Source organism: Nicrophorus vespilloides, unplaced genomic scaffold (assembly GCF_001412225.1).
Source record: "Nicrophorus vespilloides isolate i.1.1-1 unplaced genomic scaffold, Nicve_v1.0, whole genome shotgun sequence".
Classification (NCBI taxonomy): Eukaryota; Metazoa; Arthropoda; class Insecta; order Coleoptera; family Silphidae; genus Nicrophorus; species Nicrophorus vespilloides.
This window is the reverse complement of record NW_017100088.1, coordinates 187,130-201,481: the sequence shown is the minus strand read 5'-3', so window position 1 is coordinate 201,481 and position 14,352 is coordinate 187,130. Positions and strand designations below refer to the sequence as shown.

The following is a 14,352-nucleotide window of genomic DNA, read 5'->3' as shown; positions in this document are numbered from 1 at the left end:
GTTTCCAAATAAGTATATTTGAATAAAAAACTATTGAAGATGTTACTTGTTCAGCTACGAAATGTGGAGTTAACCTCTGCATGGAATGAGGAACCTCGTAGACGGCAAAACCAATTGCGAACAACGGTTTCTTTTTCTTGGCATCAATGATGTTGGTTTCATAGAATTGGGTCACAGAGACGACGACGTGGCATTTGTTGCTAGAAGTCCTCGGAATTTGCACGTGGAATTGCGGATTCATGGACGTGGTTTCTGCAATACAAATTAGTTCTCAAAGGTGACAAAGAATTTTACTTGTGAACGTGTTACCTATGTAACTGGGTCCTCCACCGGCATTGTAACCGCCGCGCCATCTTCTGCGGGCCAAAACGGCCCTCCATGGTTGCTTCGAGTGAAGAGCCGCCTCCATCATCCAATCGTCAGGTCCCACGTGCACTAAATCTAATTGAGTGAAATGTCTGGCAAAATCTTCGAAAGACATCCTAAAATAAACAATTATCAATTTGATTTTATCAAAAATAAGCAAATAATGTACCAGAATTCCCCATCGTTTGTAACCCGGACACTCAACAATTCCTTGTCCCTTGTTGAAAGACCATCCCATTCCCAGGATCTTTCGCTCCACGGACCGGTCCATTCTCCTCTAGCCCAAGGATTCCTCAGCCTAACCAGAGGAGTCTCTCCGTTAGCACCACGCACCCTAGCCAAACCAGTTACGCTGTAAGCGTGTTGAGTTATCAGACCATTCCTCAACCTAAGTTGCCTCTTATTATCCTTCTCCTAAAACCAAACAATTATATTACAAAACTGAAATTCATCATTTAACATCTAACATACAGCAGCGATTGTAGCGATCAACAGACTAGATCTGGGCACGGCGCTGTTCAGCACTTGAAAAGTCAAGAATCTGTCTTGATGCGTCAACCCGAAACTCTGGACTATACCTCCGGTCAAATCCTGAAGAGCTCTGGTTGTAGATCCTTGAGTCAGGTTCTCGTAGCAGCCGTAAAACCTAAGCAAAAAACGAAATAATTTGAAAGAAGCTCAACTTGAATGATTGCATGATTTGTGCATACTTTGCATACGCTTTCTCCAAAAGGGCAGCCCAAAATTCTGTTGTGTTTGAGCAATGGAGATAGATCAAACGTCCTTTGAACGTCGGCAATCTGTCATCAACGATTACGTCACGCCACTCACCAAAATGCCAAAACCTGAATCTGAAACAATAAACAATTTTAATTATTTTGGTATATTTTCCAATATCACAAATTTAGATTTTATCAAGTTTTGAAAAATCATAATATTAGTCAAATAATTTGTCAATTTTGCGTCAACTGACAAGTACTTAAGTGATGTGTATTGTATCCATGGCATCCATTGCTTGTTGAGTAAAATATTGAGTGAATTGCATTGTTTCTTTGACAACCATAGCTTAAGTAAGGTTTTCAAGTTTACTTGCATCTATACAAGTTATTTGTCAAGTATCAAGTATAATCTCGCAGCTTCACCGCCGTCTCAACGATTTTCAATTCCACGTAAGAAACTAGTGCGGTCCAATTGAAAATCATTAATAAATCGAGTTGAAATACAAACGTTAAGAACATTGATGAATGGTTCAGAATTGATTATTTGTTTGTTACTATTTTTTCGGTCGGCTTATTTATCAACGGGTCTCCAACGAGCGCTCATCAATTTATATATGTCAGTAATTATTATATCGTGAGCACTTTATTTTATTCCTCTCTCTTTCTCTCGCTCCGTGCATTAACGTGTGCAGAGATGAGCTCTTTTCTTCGCATGTTTCCGCTGTGTGTGAAGTGTTGAAGGCTACGGGAATGCACTTACTTTGTATAGAAAATAATATAACGTGCGTGATTCAAAAAATAAAGAAAGAAAATAATATAACAAAAATAGTTAATTAATTGGCACCGATCGGTTTAATTGTTAAATTATCAGTGGCTCACCTTCTGTATGAAGATATAAAGGTGTTTTTTTTAACAAGTATGCGAATAACGCACAAATACATTTATATATAATATATATAGAGAGGACACGTACATATATAGATGTTGACTTCAATTAAAAGGCCGGACAACAAAGAAATGTTCTCATGCTGGGTGGAGGATGAAGAGACGGCTTCGGCCTTAGTACGAGGTGGATGCAATGAGGAGAAGGAAGAGGTGGAGAGGAGGAGGAGGCTGTTGGAACGGCAGCGCATGTTCATGTAGTACAAATATTTAATTAAAGCTATCTGCGAAGATAATTTCACGGTATTTTATCAATTCCGAAGGGGGTATGGGACACGGAGAGAGAGAGTGAAAAAAAAGGGCCGGCTAGTTTATGATTTTCTCGTCTTTGTCTCTCCTCCTCTGAGCGCAGTTTTGCATGCAATGTCTTCTGGTCAGGTCTGGCCATTTAATTAGATTTATCGGTTGTCGGGTGATAAGGTGCCTACTGGAGTCTTCGGCATGCGAGTGTGCTTAAGGATTACCACAGATACTACTTATGCTTATAGAGACATGAGAAAATAATTGAAATAGTTAAATAGGACTTTCCACTTTTCCTCTCAACTAACCATAGCCTTTTCTCGCCTCAATCCAGATTTCCATCAGATTCCTTCACTATAGAAACACCAACTCTATTCTATATAGTACATATAATACTATATTTATAATTATAAATACAAAGAAAATAATACAAATCTTTCGCAAAAAACAAATTTTAAAATCTTTAATGTTAAAACTACCTATCAATAGTTTTTGAAAGAAATCAAGAGATGACACTGGAATGTATTTTGTTATTGAAACTTCTTGATTTATCTTCTGGAAATTTGATCAAATTTACTATTTACTGAATTGTAAATAATACTTAGAAGATATAAAAAAAATTTCAAACAAACTTAAAAATTTTACTAAATTTTTACAAAGGTTTTTTTTTTTCCATAAATGGAAATGTTTTTTTACTGTAATTTTCTATGTAAAATACTAATAATATTGGAGAAATTTTTACAAAAGATTTTTGAAGATTTAAAAGAACTGAACTAAGAAATTTTGAAAGAGTTTTTATATAAACTTGGAAAATTTAAATAAACTATAAATTCTCATGCGAAATACTAATTATATTGGACAGACAAATTAAACGAAGGTGGAAGAAATGAATGAAGTTCGTTCAACCGGATAATTATCGATTATGTGGGAAGAAAACTGTAAGGCAATTGACGTCAATTAGATATGCAATTGAAATACTTGAGTGATAATTAGTCTTGAAATACTCAAGAATAATCATGAAGAAAACAAATATTTCAATGAAGGATAATTTGATAATTGACAAATTATTCATATTGACAGTTTTATGTCGAATTTTTTTTCTATAAATACAATTATTATTTGAATTTAGGTAAACTTAATTAACTTCTGACAATTAATAAGATTTTTTTTATTTGTTTAATTTTTTTCTTACAGTTTCTTACTATTAAAATGCATTTATTTTCTTTTATAATGAATAATATACAATATGGAACGTTACAACTATTTCCATTTTACAAGAGGAAAACAACGAAATCCGTGCGTTGTTTCTTCGTTGAAGTTTTCTTTGAACAAATAATCGTGATTTAAGTAAATTTATGTGAAATATATTTAAAATTATTTAATTTTATTACGTTTCATAGCAAACAAACAAAAAAAATCCGACGATCATTTTCTCTCGGTTCCCCTCCTCATTCAATGGTCATGAACTTGACCTAACTCACGATGCGAACGTATAAAGAATTTATTGTTGAAGCTTCAAAGATATTTTCTTTCCACGGCATCAAATGCAATCATTCCAACAAACCAACTGTAAATTATGGAATATTTTCATACTGCATAACAGTTTTGATACAATTTATAAATCACTTCGCTTATATGAGAAACAGATAATAATTATTGAAAATAACTGTATTATTATAGTAAACAATACATATTTCCTATCTATATCTTTCTTACAATTCATACATTTTATTTTTACATTTTACTATTTGATATTTATTTATTTATAAATTCAATGTATTTTTATTAATTCCTGTTATTTCATCAATATAAGAGTTTCTAAATATTTTTCACTTGCAACACTGGGATGGATTTCAATAGTATTTCACCAATTCTTCAATTTGACATAAGGTGACAGATGTCATTTCCGAACCAATACATTTTTTTTATTTAGACCCAATAGATTGTGAAACGCTACTATAGACAAAAATGGTATATTCTAATTTCTAACCTTTTTCCTTGTGACCCAACATATTTCTTTGTATTTATACTACGATCCATTTGTTAAGAGTATTTCACCAATTTCTCGATTTGATATAAGGTGACAGTTGTCATTTCCGATCCAATACATATTTTTTTCTAGACCCATTAGATTGTGAAACGCTGCTATAGACAACTATGGTTTCCAATTTCAAACCTTTTCCCTTGTGACACAACATATTTCCTTGTAGTTATACCACGATCCAATTGTTAAGAGTATTTCAACAATTCTTCGATTTGACATAAGATGACAGCTGTCATTTCCGAACCAATACATATTTTTATCTAGACCCAATAGATGCTGCTATAGAAAATAATAGTCCAATTCTCAACCTTTTTCCTTGTGACCCAACATATTTGTTTGTAGTTATACTGCGACCCAATTGTTAAGAGTATTTCATCAATTCCTCGATTTGACATAATGTGATAACTGTCATTTTCGATTCAATAAATATTTTTATCTAGACCCAATACGTTGTGAAACGCTGCTATAGACAATAATGGTATATTCCAATTTCCAACCTTTTTTCTTGTGACCCAACATATTTCTTTGTAGTTATTATTACCATCCAATTGTTAGGAGTATTTCACCAATTCCTCGATATGACATAAGGTGACAACTGTCATTTCCGATCCAATAAATATTTTTATCTAGACCCAATACATTGTGAAATGCTGCTATAGACAATAATGGTATATTCCAATTCGCAACCTTTTTACTTGTGACCCAACATATTTGTTTGTAGTTATACTGCGACCCAATTGTCAAGAGTATTTCACCAATTCCTGGATTTGATATAAGGTGTCAGCTGTCATTTCAGAATCAATACATATTTTTATCTAGACCCAATTGATTGTGAAACGCTGCTATAGACAATAATGGTATATTCCAATTTCCAACCTTTTCCCTTGTGACACATCATATTTCTTTGTATTTATACTACCATCCAATTGTTAAGAGTATTTCATCAATTTATCGATTTGACATTACGTGATAGCTGTCATTTATGAACCAATATATTTTTTTTATCTAGACCCAATAGGTTGTGTAGCGCTGCCATAGACAATAATGAGTACATTCCAAATCTCAACCTTTTTCTTTAGTGACCCAACATATTTGTTGTAGTTTTACTGAGACCCAATTGTCAAGAGTATTTCACCAATTCCTTGATTTGACATAAGATGACAGCTGTCATTTCCGAACCAATTAATTTTTTATATCTAGACCCAATAGGTTTTGAAGCGCTGCCATAGACAATAATGGGTACATTCCAAATCTTAACCTTTTTCTCATGTGACCCAACATATTTGTTAGTAGTTATATTGCGACCCAATTGTCCAGAGTATTTCACCAATTCCTCGATTTGACACAAGATGACAGCTGTCATTTCCAAACTAATAAAAAATAGATTGATAATTTGTTCATTACGGTAGTAATTATAATTATATTTGAAATTTCAATTTGAAAGCAGAAATCTGCTATATAATAAAATCAAAGTATCTTTTCATATTTTTTTTCTTCAAATTATGTAATTTTGAGTAATTGATTTCACATTATTAAACAGACAATAGTGAAACTAAAATGACTTTAATTAAAAGTTGTAACTAGATATTGTGTAAAGGTAGAAAATATAAAGCAATGAAAATATTTATATGGAATACCAGTTGATCGATTAAATAAATACATAAATTTTCCGCCATTACCGGTAATTTAATGGCTAACGAGAAATTGGCATATCAGAAAGAGAGTAAACACATCCTCCTTTTTTTTCTTTTATATATGTGAGACCTTGTAATAATATCGAGACCGCTCTTCAGGAAATAACGAATTACGTAGATCGTATCATCACTTATTATTGTAGAATTTCAATCCCTCTTCGCTCTCTATATATATAACCTATGTTTTTATATAATAGTTACAAGGAAATAAATGCAATTACGCCAAGCATAAAATTAAATCGCTAATGCCGCAATTCGACTGCGAGTGTTAATTAATCCAAGTCTCTGCTGGAGATGCCACTCAATTTGCATTTGATTTAATTACGTAAGAAGTATTTGTATTTAATTACATAAAATACCTTTGTTTTCACAAAAGAAACATTTGGAAACTCAATTACCCTTTTCAATGATAAATTCTTGAAAAATATTTTCACAATAATTAAATAAGATTTGATTGAATATGAATGTTAATTACCATAAATATAAAGGTAATTGTAAATTGATTATTTGAAATAGGATCTTTTTCTTTTACAAGTTTGTAGTTTCATTTATCATTGTGATTCAGGTATAATTTTAATTAGAGCTTTAGTTCCATCGGATGAGCGGATTTATTTGACATTTAGGTGTTATTACAAGATGCAGAGTTTCCAATTAATTAAAGATATACTTCATCTCTAAAATCCGTTCTCAGGGAGTTTGCAGAAATTGATGTGTGTATGCGCGAGGAATGCCGTTGGTGTGATTGTGGTTTTATATAATAGATGGAAGAGGGGTTATTATTAATAAGGAGACGAAGAGTAAGTGCTATAAGCGCAGTTGTTCTACAAACGTAACGAGGCTCTGATCACATGCATCAGCGCAATAAGTACATTATCTCGATCAGTTGTTATTACTGCATACACTGACTAATAATATGGAATGACGGCGGGGAATCCGCACTTTTATTGAGCCTACCTACCAACCATACCATTCCACGATGCACTAGTCTGTGTATCTCCTTTCATTCTTTCTCCTTCTTTCATAGCTTTCCGACCGTAGAAATCAATCAATTCTATCGGGTCGGAGGATCCACTTAATTTGCTGCAATTCCCAGGACGCTCAAATTGCTCACTGACTTACTTATTTATTTCGTAAGTGCACGCATTCGCCATGTGAAATATTAAGATTGACATATATGGAGGGCATTAAGATTTCCAATATAGATCCCAGTCGAGGATCCAAGCGTATCTCGTTAATATGACTTGTATTTGCAAGGTTTTGCATAAATAAATTACTGCCAGACGGACATTCCAACACCACTAGGTCGACTCTCCATCTCGTTTAGTCACTTTTCCTTTTTTCATTCTTCGAAATGTTAAACATTTCGAGGTATGAACAAATGAATTTACAAAAAAAGGTCTTGGTTTATGGTATTTTATACTGGATGTAACTTAATAAGATTATTGATACCATCATCCATTTTGACAGTAAATTTCAAGAAAACTTCTAGTGTTCCAAATATGCAAATAGGCTTATTTTATCTCCTATGGTGTAAGCTTCAATTGGTGTTTAGAATATGTGAACTATTTATAATAGTTTTCAATATATATGCATAAAAGTAAGGCTATTGTCAAGTATTAAATGTACTTTGTATGAAATTTGCCAGTAATGTGAAAGAAAATTACAATGATCAAAAATTGTTATTAATTCATTTAAAATGTTCAACATTAAAAAAAATGATGATGAAGCATAAATATATGCAATATAATAAGATAATTGATTCCATCACAAATGTAGTAAAAAGTAATATATTTTAATCAAATCGTTTGATCAAAATTGACAGTAAATTTCAGGAAAACTATGAGTGTCCCAAATATGCAAATAGGCTCATTTCTATAGTTTTAACTTTAATTTGTATTTTGTATATATAATATATCTATATTAATTTTCATTATATAAGCAAAGAATTAAGGCTATTCCCAAGTATTAAATTTATATAGTTTCAAATTTGCCAGTAGTATGAAAAAGTTACAATTATCAAAAAATGATAAAAATTGCTTTAAAATGTTTAACATTTACAAAAAAAATGAATGATAACTATATGTAATATTATAATATTGATTCCATCATAAATGTAGTAAGAATGAATAGATTTAAATCATATCGTTTGATCATTATTGACAGTAAATTTTAAGAAAACTTCGAGTGTCCCAAATATACATTTATACTCATTTTATTCCCTATAGTGTTCACTTTAATAGGTATTTTGAATGTATGATCTCTATATTAATTTTCATTATATAAGCAAAAATATAAAAGATACTCCCAAGCATTAAATTTACATTGTTTCAAATTTGCCGATAATGTTAAAAAAATCCAAGGATATAAATTATTTTATTAATTTTATTCAAAAAAGTTTTAGCTTAAATTTCTTCATTCAATAATTACTTTATTTTTTGTTTTCGAGAAAATCTAAAAATATTGCTTTCTCGCGCGTTGATTTTGACAATAAATTAAAAGAAAACCATGTGTTTTACAATTATGAAATTTCATCAAAATTGATCCTTATACATTGATTTATGAAGAAACATTTTCTACTTCTTGAGCAATAAGTAAAAATATAGAGATACTTTTTCGAGTTTTCAATTTGTTGTTCTAATTTGACTAGAATATTAAAAATGTCTCAAATTTATATATATATGTATACATTTTAATCACTTTAGTCTTAGCTTTAATTACATGTACATTCAACTATTAACTTAATTTTCTTACTTTTTTGAGATCTAAACAAAAATCCATAGACATTGGACATTTTGCAAGAGTTCAAATTCAATAGTTACAAATTTAGATGTAATTTACACATATGAAATTGCAGTAATTGTATTTCTTATAATTTGAATTTTAATTGGTCCAATTTGCCATTAATGCATGGGAAAGAATCCATTTTAGCAAATTGTAAATTACAACAAAACAACGAGATTCACAATCATTTAAGTATATTCAATTAATTCCTTATAGTTTTAGCTTTAATTGGAGCATTCAATTATTAAATTAACTTTGCTTGTTTTCAAGATATTAACAAGATAAAATCTATAGACATTGATTTTACAGTTAAAATTTTATCATTGCAATTTAGGCAGTGAATTACAAGAATACAGTGAGCCTCACAAATATGAAATTATCAATTTATTTCCTGTTTCAGATTTCATTGGAGCTTTAATAAAAAACATACCTTTTTTAGTTTTACAGATATTCAAGTTTTACATTTAATCAAATTTGTCTGTAAATTACAATAAAATTACTAGTTTTAAAATTTATACTTTTTGTTTTCTAATTTTAGAGATTTAATTGGCATTTCATAGAAAATCAAAAATGTAAAGTATATTTAATTTATTGAAGAAATTACAGTTGTTTCTTTTAATTTCAATACTTTAAATCTTTGTAGCATGATTATTTTATAAAATAATGAAGTCTTAATACAATTCTAATCATAAGATTAAAGTAACTTGTGATTTATAATAAAATACAATAGAATTAATACTGTTAGATACACATTTTTTGAGAAGTGAAAATTTTTCAAAAATTATTTCTGGATCGATAAATAGATGTATCTGCTTGGCTTTGGAGCGTGCCTCTCCTCTCTCGGACAATATAATACGAAACAATCTGTTTATGTACTAGTGTGCAGTCGAGGAAATGGTAAAATATTCATTGAATACGAAATTAGTCGCATTTGCTTTCCATTTAATGATAATTAAGTTTATTTATTTTGTTATTGTCTGCCTACCTGATTCACACACATCGGGGGGTTTCTAAACACGCTTTCCGAGCCCGACCACAAGAAAATACACACACACACATCAATATGCACCTAACAATACCGAATAAATATCTATCTTCGAGATTCTTGAATTTTATTTAAACAAAAATATATATATACGTTTAATTTGCATTCGCAGCATTAACATTTACAATTTCTTCATCCGATCCGTTTATAGTATTGTACCGTTTATACAATTCCATTTAAATTTATTTATTTTCTATTTAACTATTTTACAATTAACATACATAATTAATCTAAATAGTATTTAGAAAATGTTCAATAAATTTTAAATAAAAAACCTCGAATAGTGCGGTTAAGTAAATATTCTAAACTAATCGAGGAATTTAATGTAAAGAGGGAAAAAACGATATTTTTTGCTAAAGTTTAGTTTACTTTGAAATTTTCAAGCCGAATTATAGTGAATCCGTACTGATTGAAGCCGCATTATGCGAGGTTTTGCTTCTAAATGATAAAAATATAAAAAATCAAATAACAAGAAAACAATAAAGGTAGAATAAAAAAAATAAAGGAATTGTGTGTTAATATATTAAATTATTGTTTCAATATATATCTTCCACATAAAATGTCTTTAAAATTGAATAATATGTTTTTTTTTACTAAAACTGGAGTAAGAAATATAATAGGAAATGTCTAATTAATTAAGAAATAAGAATAAGAAAATTTTTATATCTGAAATTTATAATAATTTCAATGAAAAAATTGATGAAAGAAGAAGAAATTATATCCTTTAGTAAATTTATACATTTTAAGAAATATGAATAAATTTATTAGAAAAATTAAAAAAATTAGACGAAAATAGAAAAAAAAATGCAAAGAATTATTAGTTTCAAATAAATAATGAAAAAATGTAAATCAAAACCTAGTTTCTATTAAATTTATTCTAATCTCAACACTAATTAATCTTAATAAGCAAAATGTATTTCTAACTTAAATTACTAGCAAAGTTGTACTAAATTATAACAAAAAATAATTTAATTAGAGCTTTCATTATTTTTTTCTCTTTACATTTTTATATATGATAATATAATATAATTGTAATATTATTATTGTAACAGTACAATAATAATATTACTCTCTTGAATATCAAGGAAATACAACAGAGTTTCGATTAACATATAAATGCAACAGTTAACATAATGGATAACGCACTCGTAGCTCAACAACTGAAACGTTTTAAACCATTTACGTTTTAATTAGATAAAAAAAGTAATACGTATTTCTGCACATAACTGTAAAACAAAGAAGCCAACTATTAAACTCCATTCATTATTATTAATTGCGAACTAATTTAAAAAATGTTGAAAATGGATGGATTGTAAATATTTAAAAAACATATAATAATAATAAAACAGGTACAGTTATAGCGAAAACACGATCGAAAGCCACAAAGAAGGAAATAGCAATTGCATCTAGGACATTGCAAAGAATATAGCATCTTCTCTAAAACCTAAACATACTAATTCAAGTGTTAACTGTAATTGCGAGTGCTGTGCAATTATGAAGGAAGAAACGGACTTGTCCTACATTTGGAAAAACGGTGGTGCGCGTTCCCCCCAAAATAATCGCAGCGTTGTTTGCACGTAAATCAATTAAGTCTGTATTCAATTATTCAATCCGTCTTCGAACGGTCTTCTCTACCGCTCCATGCAAAATATACATTGGAAGGAACACCTTCTACGAGCGCAGCTGCAATCACAATTTGAATAATTATAATGCATTTTCCTTTAATTACTCGCAACACCTGTTGCGATAGGAATTATCGCCGCTTGCATTTTTTTTCTTTCTTGTTGTGTGAAGCAAAACGCTTTTGTCGAAATGATCAGCAAGCATGCAGCAGCAGCATCAACGAGGATCCGGTTTGGGAAAATCGTTTCCCAGGAAAACGGAACATCAGCTGACTGACTGATTGACTAACGTATGTACGTACGTGGAAACAAAAGAAAAGCGAACGTCGATCGAGCGTGAAGCGTTGTACATCTAGAAACGTTCAATTTCTGTTTTGAAACCAAACTTTTGTTCGATGAAATTAACAGTTTCTTTAAAAAAAATGACATTTTTATAATTTACTTCATAATTGAAACAAAATCATTAATAGATATATTGAATAGTTTATAAAATAAATAGCGGACAAAATTCTTCAAATTTTACAACCAAAAATTTTAATTTATTTCAATTTGAATTTTAGTATTATATTAATTATTTCATAGAAATTAAATTTTCTGGATTTTAATTAAATAATTTCTCTGTTTTTATTTATATATACATAAATAATACTAACGTTAAAATCTAATTAAAATGATAATTAAGAAATAAATATTCTCAGTTTTCTACTTGATTTATTAAGTTAAGGAAAATCAGAAAATACTTAATGTTTTATTTAGTATTATTGTTATATACTTACTATGGCGCTATAATAAAAGCGCGCAGTAAACAAGCATGTGCGTTTTTGTTACATCACGCTTTTATCCTGTGCGCTTTTGTCGTTTCACCACATGAAATATATAAATAATTTAATTTTGTACATTATTTGTTGGTAATTATGTGATAGAAATTCTTCAATGGAAATAATACGGAAAAAGAAAAAATATAATGAAAATAAGTTTAATACTACAGCTGTAACAAATAAAGCTATTAATAAATCTCGAGTGGAGGAGACGAGGAGATGAGATGGAGAGAGAATGAGAGTATAAAAAGAGGAAGAGTAATAATATTGGTCGTGAGAACTGGCCATTAAAAGGTAAAACGCAACCTGCACCACGGGTCCGGGACAAATGAGATTAAAGGAGTCGTGTCGTTATGCAATATCTATCTGCAAATTACAAGTTGATCTAGTTCGAGTTTTCTGCTCGGGCTATTAACTGAAGATGGATAATCCCGTCGGACCACCGTTACCATTTGATGGATCCGGAGATTTTCGATTGAAAGGTTTATGTGGATTAAAATAAGTTGTTAATTGTATCGGTGCACCTGGAGAGAAGAGTGGAGGAGGAGGAGGATGAGGCTCCTCATCTCATGTGTACCGAGAGCTCGCGCTTCAACTCATTAGTGCATAGATAATAGACTAAAACGAGTTAGCCGCTCGCATTTTTTTTTATTTTCCTCCTTTCATCCTCTTCGTCCACCTCTTCTGCTCGCTCGTATCCTTCTCTCCTCCTCTTCCTTCACCTCGGTCTTAATCTGATACATGCGGATTTATGTCGTGAAAACTGATTGTGCCTTGCACTTTCCCACCGCTTCGAAAATTTGCTGGAAATTTTCTCTTCTCCCAGATAATTGTACGAATTCCTCGGCGCAATTAAACCTCGCAGGAATTTTATATAAACTAGGAAAAGGAAGAGACAACAGCAGCAGCGGCAACAAAAAAATAAGTACGAGACGCTTCGATTTATGTAACGGCCGCTCTTATCACGGCCCCATAACTATCTCCAATATCTGGCACTTATTTATGTAATGTTGTTTGCAGACGTGTCTTCAATTAAGAACTCTACACTAGTGATCATCATCATTCGGAGTATTCAAATCATGACCATGCGTAGATGAAGCAAATGTGAAGATGGATCTGCTGTAGATCTGCATTTAACATCAAAATACTATCAATTTGATATAACTGAAACTTGATGTCTTTTACTGAAACTTATTTACAAACTACTAATAAGGATTATAAAAGCAAACACCGCTAATTTGTACTTGAATTATTTGCAGATAAATATTCTGTTATTGGTTCATATGAAGAGGTGATGTAAGTCCGTAGATGGTAGCGCTCTCTGTATCCGATGAGGGTATTGAGAAGTTCATCAGATATGTGTTCTTAGACACCTAATCTTGGAAGAACGTCCGGCGTGAGAATGTCGAAGCATTGATACAATATCAGTTCTTGGATTTTTGTATATATAATGCACATCATGTATACTAGGTCTTTAATTTATCATCTGCTTCACTGTCACCAGATTAATTTAATCGAAAGAGAAGAAGAAAGAGTACTAAAGTAATAATACAATGTAAAGTACTTCAAAAACTGGTTTTGTCAACTATTAAATTTAGTAGAATATTCATATATTTTCAAAATAAACAAAAAAAAATAAATTCAAATTATACCAAATCTTATATTCTTATATTCCTTATATTCAATGAGAATCATGTGCTAAGTAATTAATCTATGATTCTTAATTTTATATAAAAAAAAATTAAACTTAACTAAACAATTCTGAAAAATAATTATTCGAACATGATTAATTAATTAATTAGAAGTAATAAATTTAATTATTTGCATAATATTACCATAAAAATATACTATACTTCTTAAACTTACTTATATTAATCATTTGTATTCCAAAAAATGTGGTAAACGTAAAAAACAATTAATTTCTTAATTAAGACAAATGAATGAAAAAAAAGTGTTTATTGTGATAAATAGAGTGGGTAGATTTAATTAGGACTAGTCTTCTATGTTGTCTCAATTTCATTTACTACACGTATAAACTGGGAACAATAAGTAAATTAAGTGAATGATTTAATTGCGAAAAT

General features: G+C 30.3%; 1 protein-coding gene across 4 annotated transcripts in view; it reads right to left on the bottom strand.

Moving 5' to 3' along the window:
- LOC108567446 (calpain-9-like) overlaps positions 1–14,352 on the bottom strand; it is a 106,320-nt gene that overhangs the window by 1,189 nt on the left and 90,779 nt on the right. For all 4 annotated transcript variants that reach the window (XM_017927928.1, XM_017927932.1, XM_017927929.1 and 1 more), the window contains 5 exons: positions 1,077–1,217; positions 838–1,012; positions 536–780; positions 310–482; positions 47–252 (listed from right to left, as the gene is read on the bottom strand). In XM_017927928.1, the coding sequence (XP_017783417.1) occupies positions 47–252; positions 310–482; positions 536–780; positions 838–1,012; positions 1,077–1,217 (940 nt within the window). The remainder of the gene's footprint in view (positions 1–46; positions 253–309; positions 483–535; positions 781–837; positions 1,013–1,076; positions 1,218–14,352) is intronic.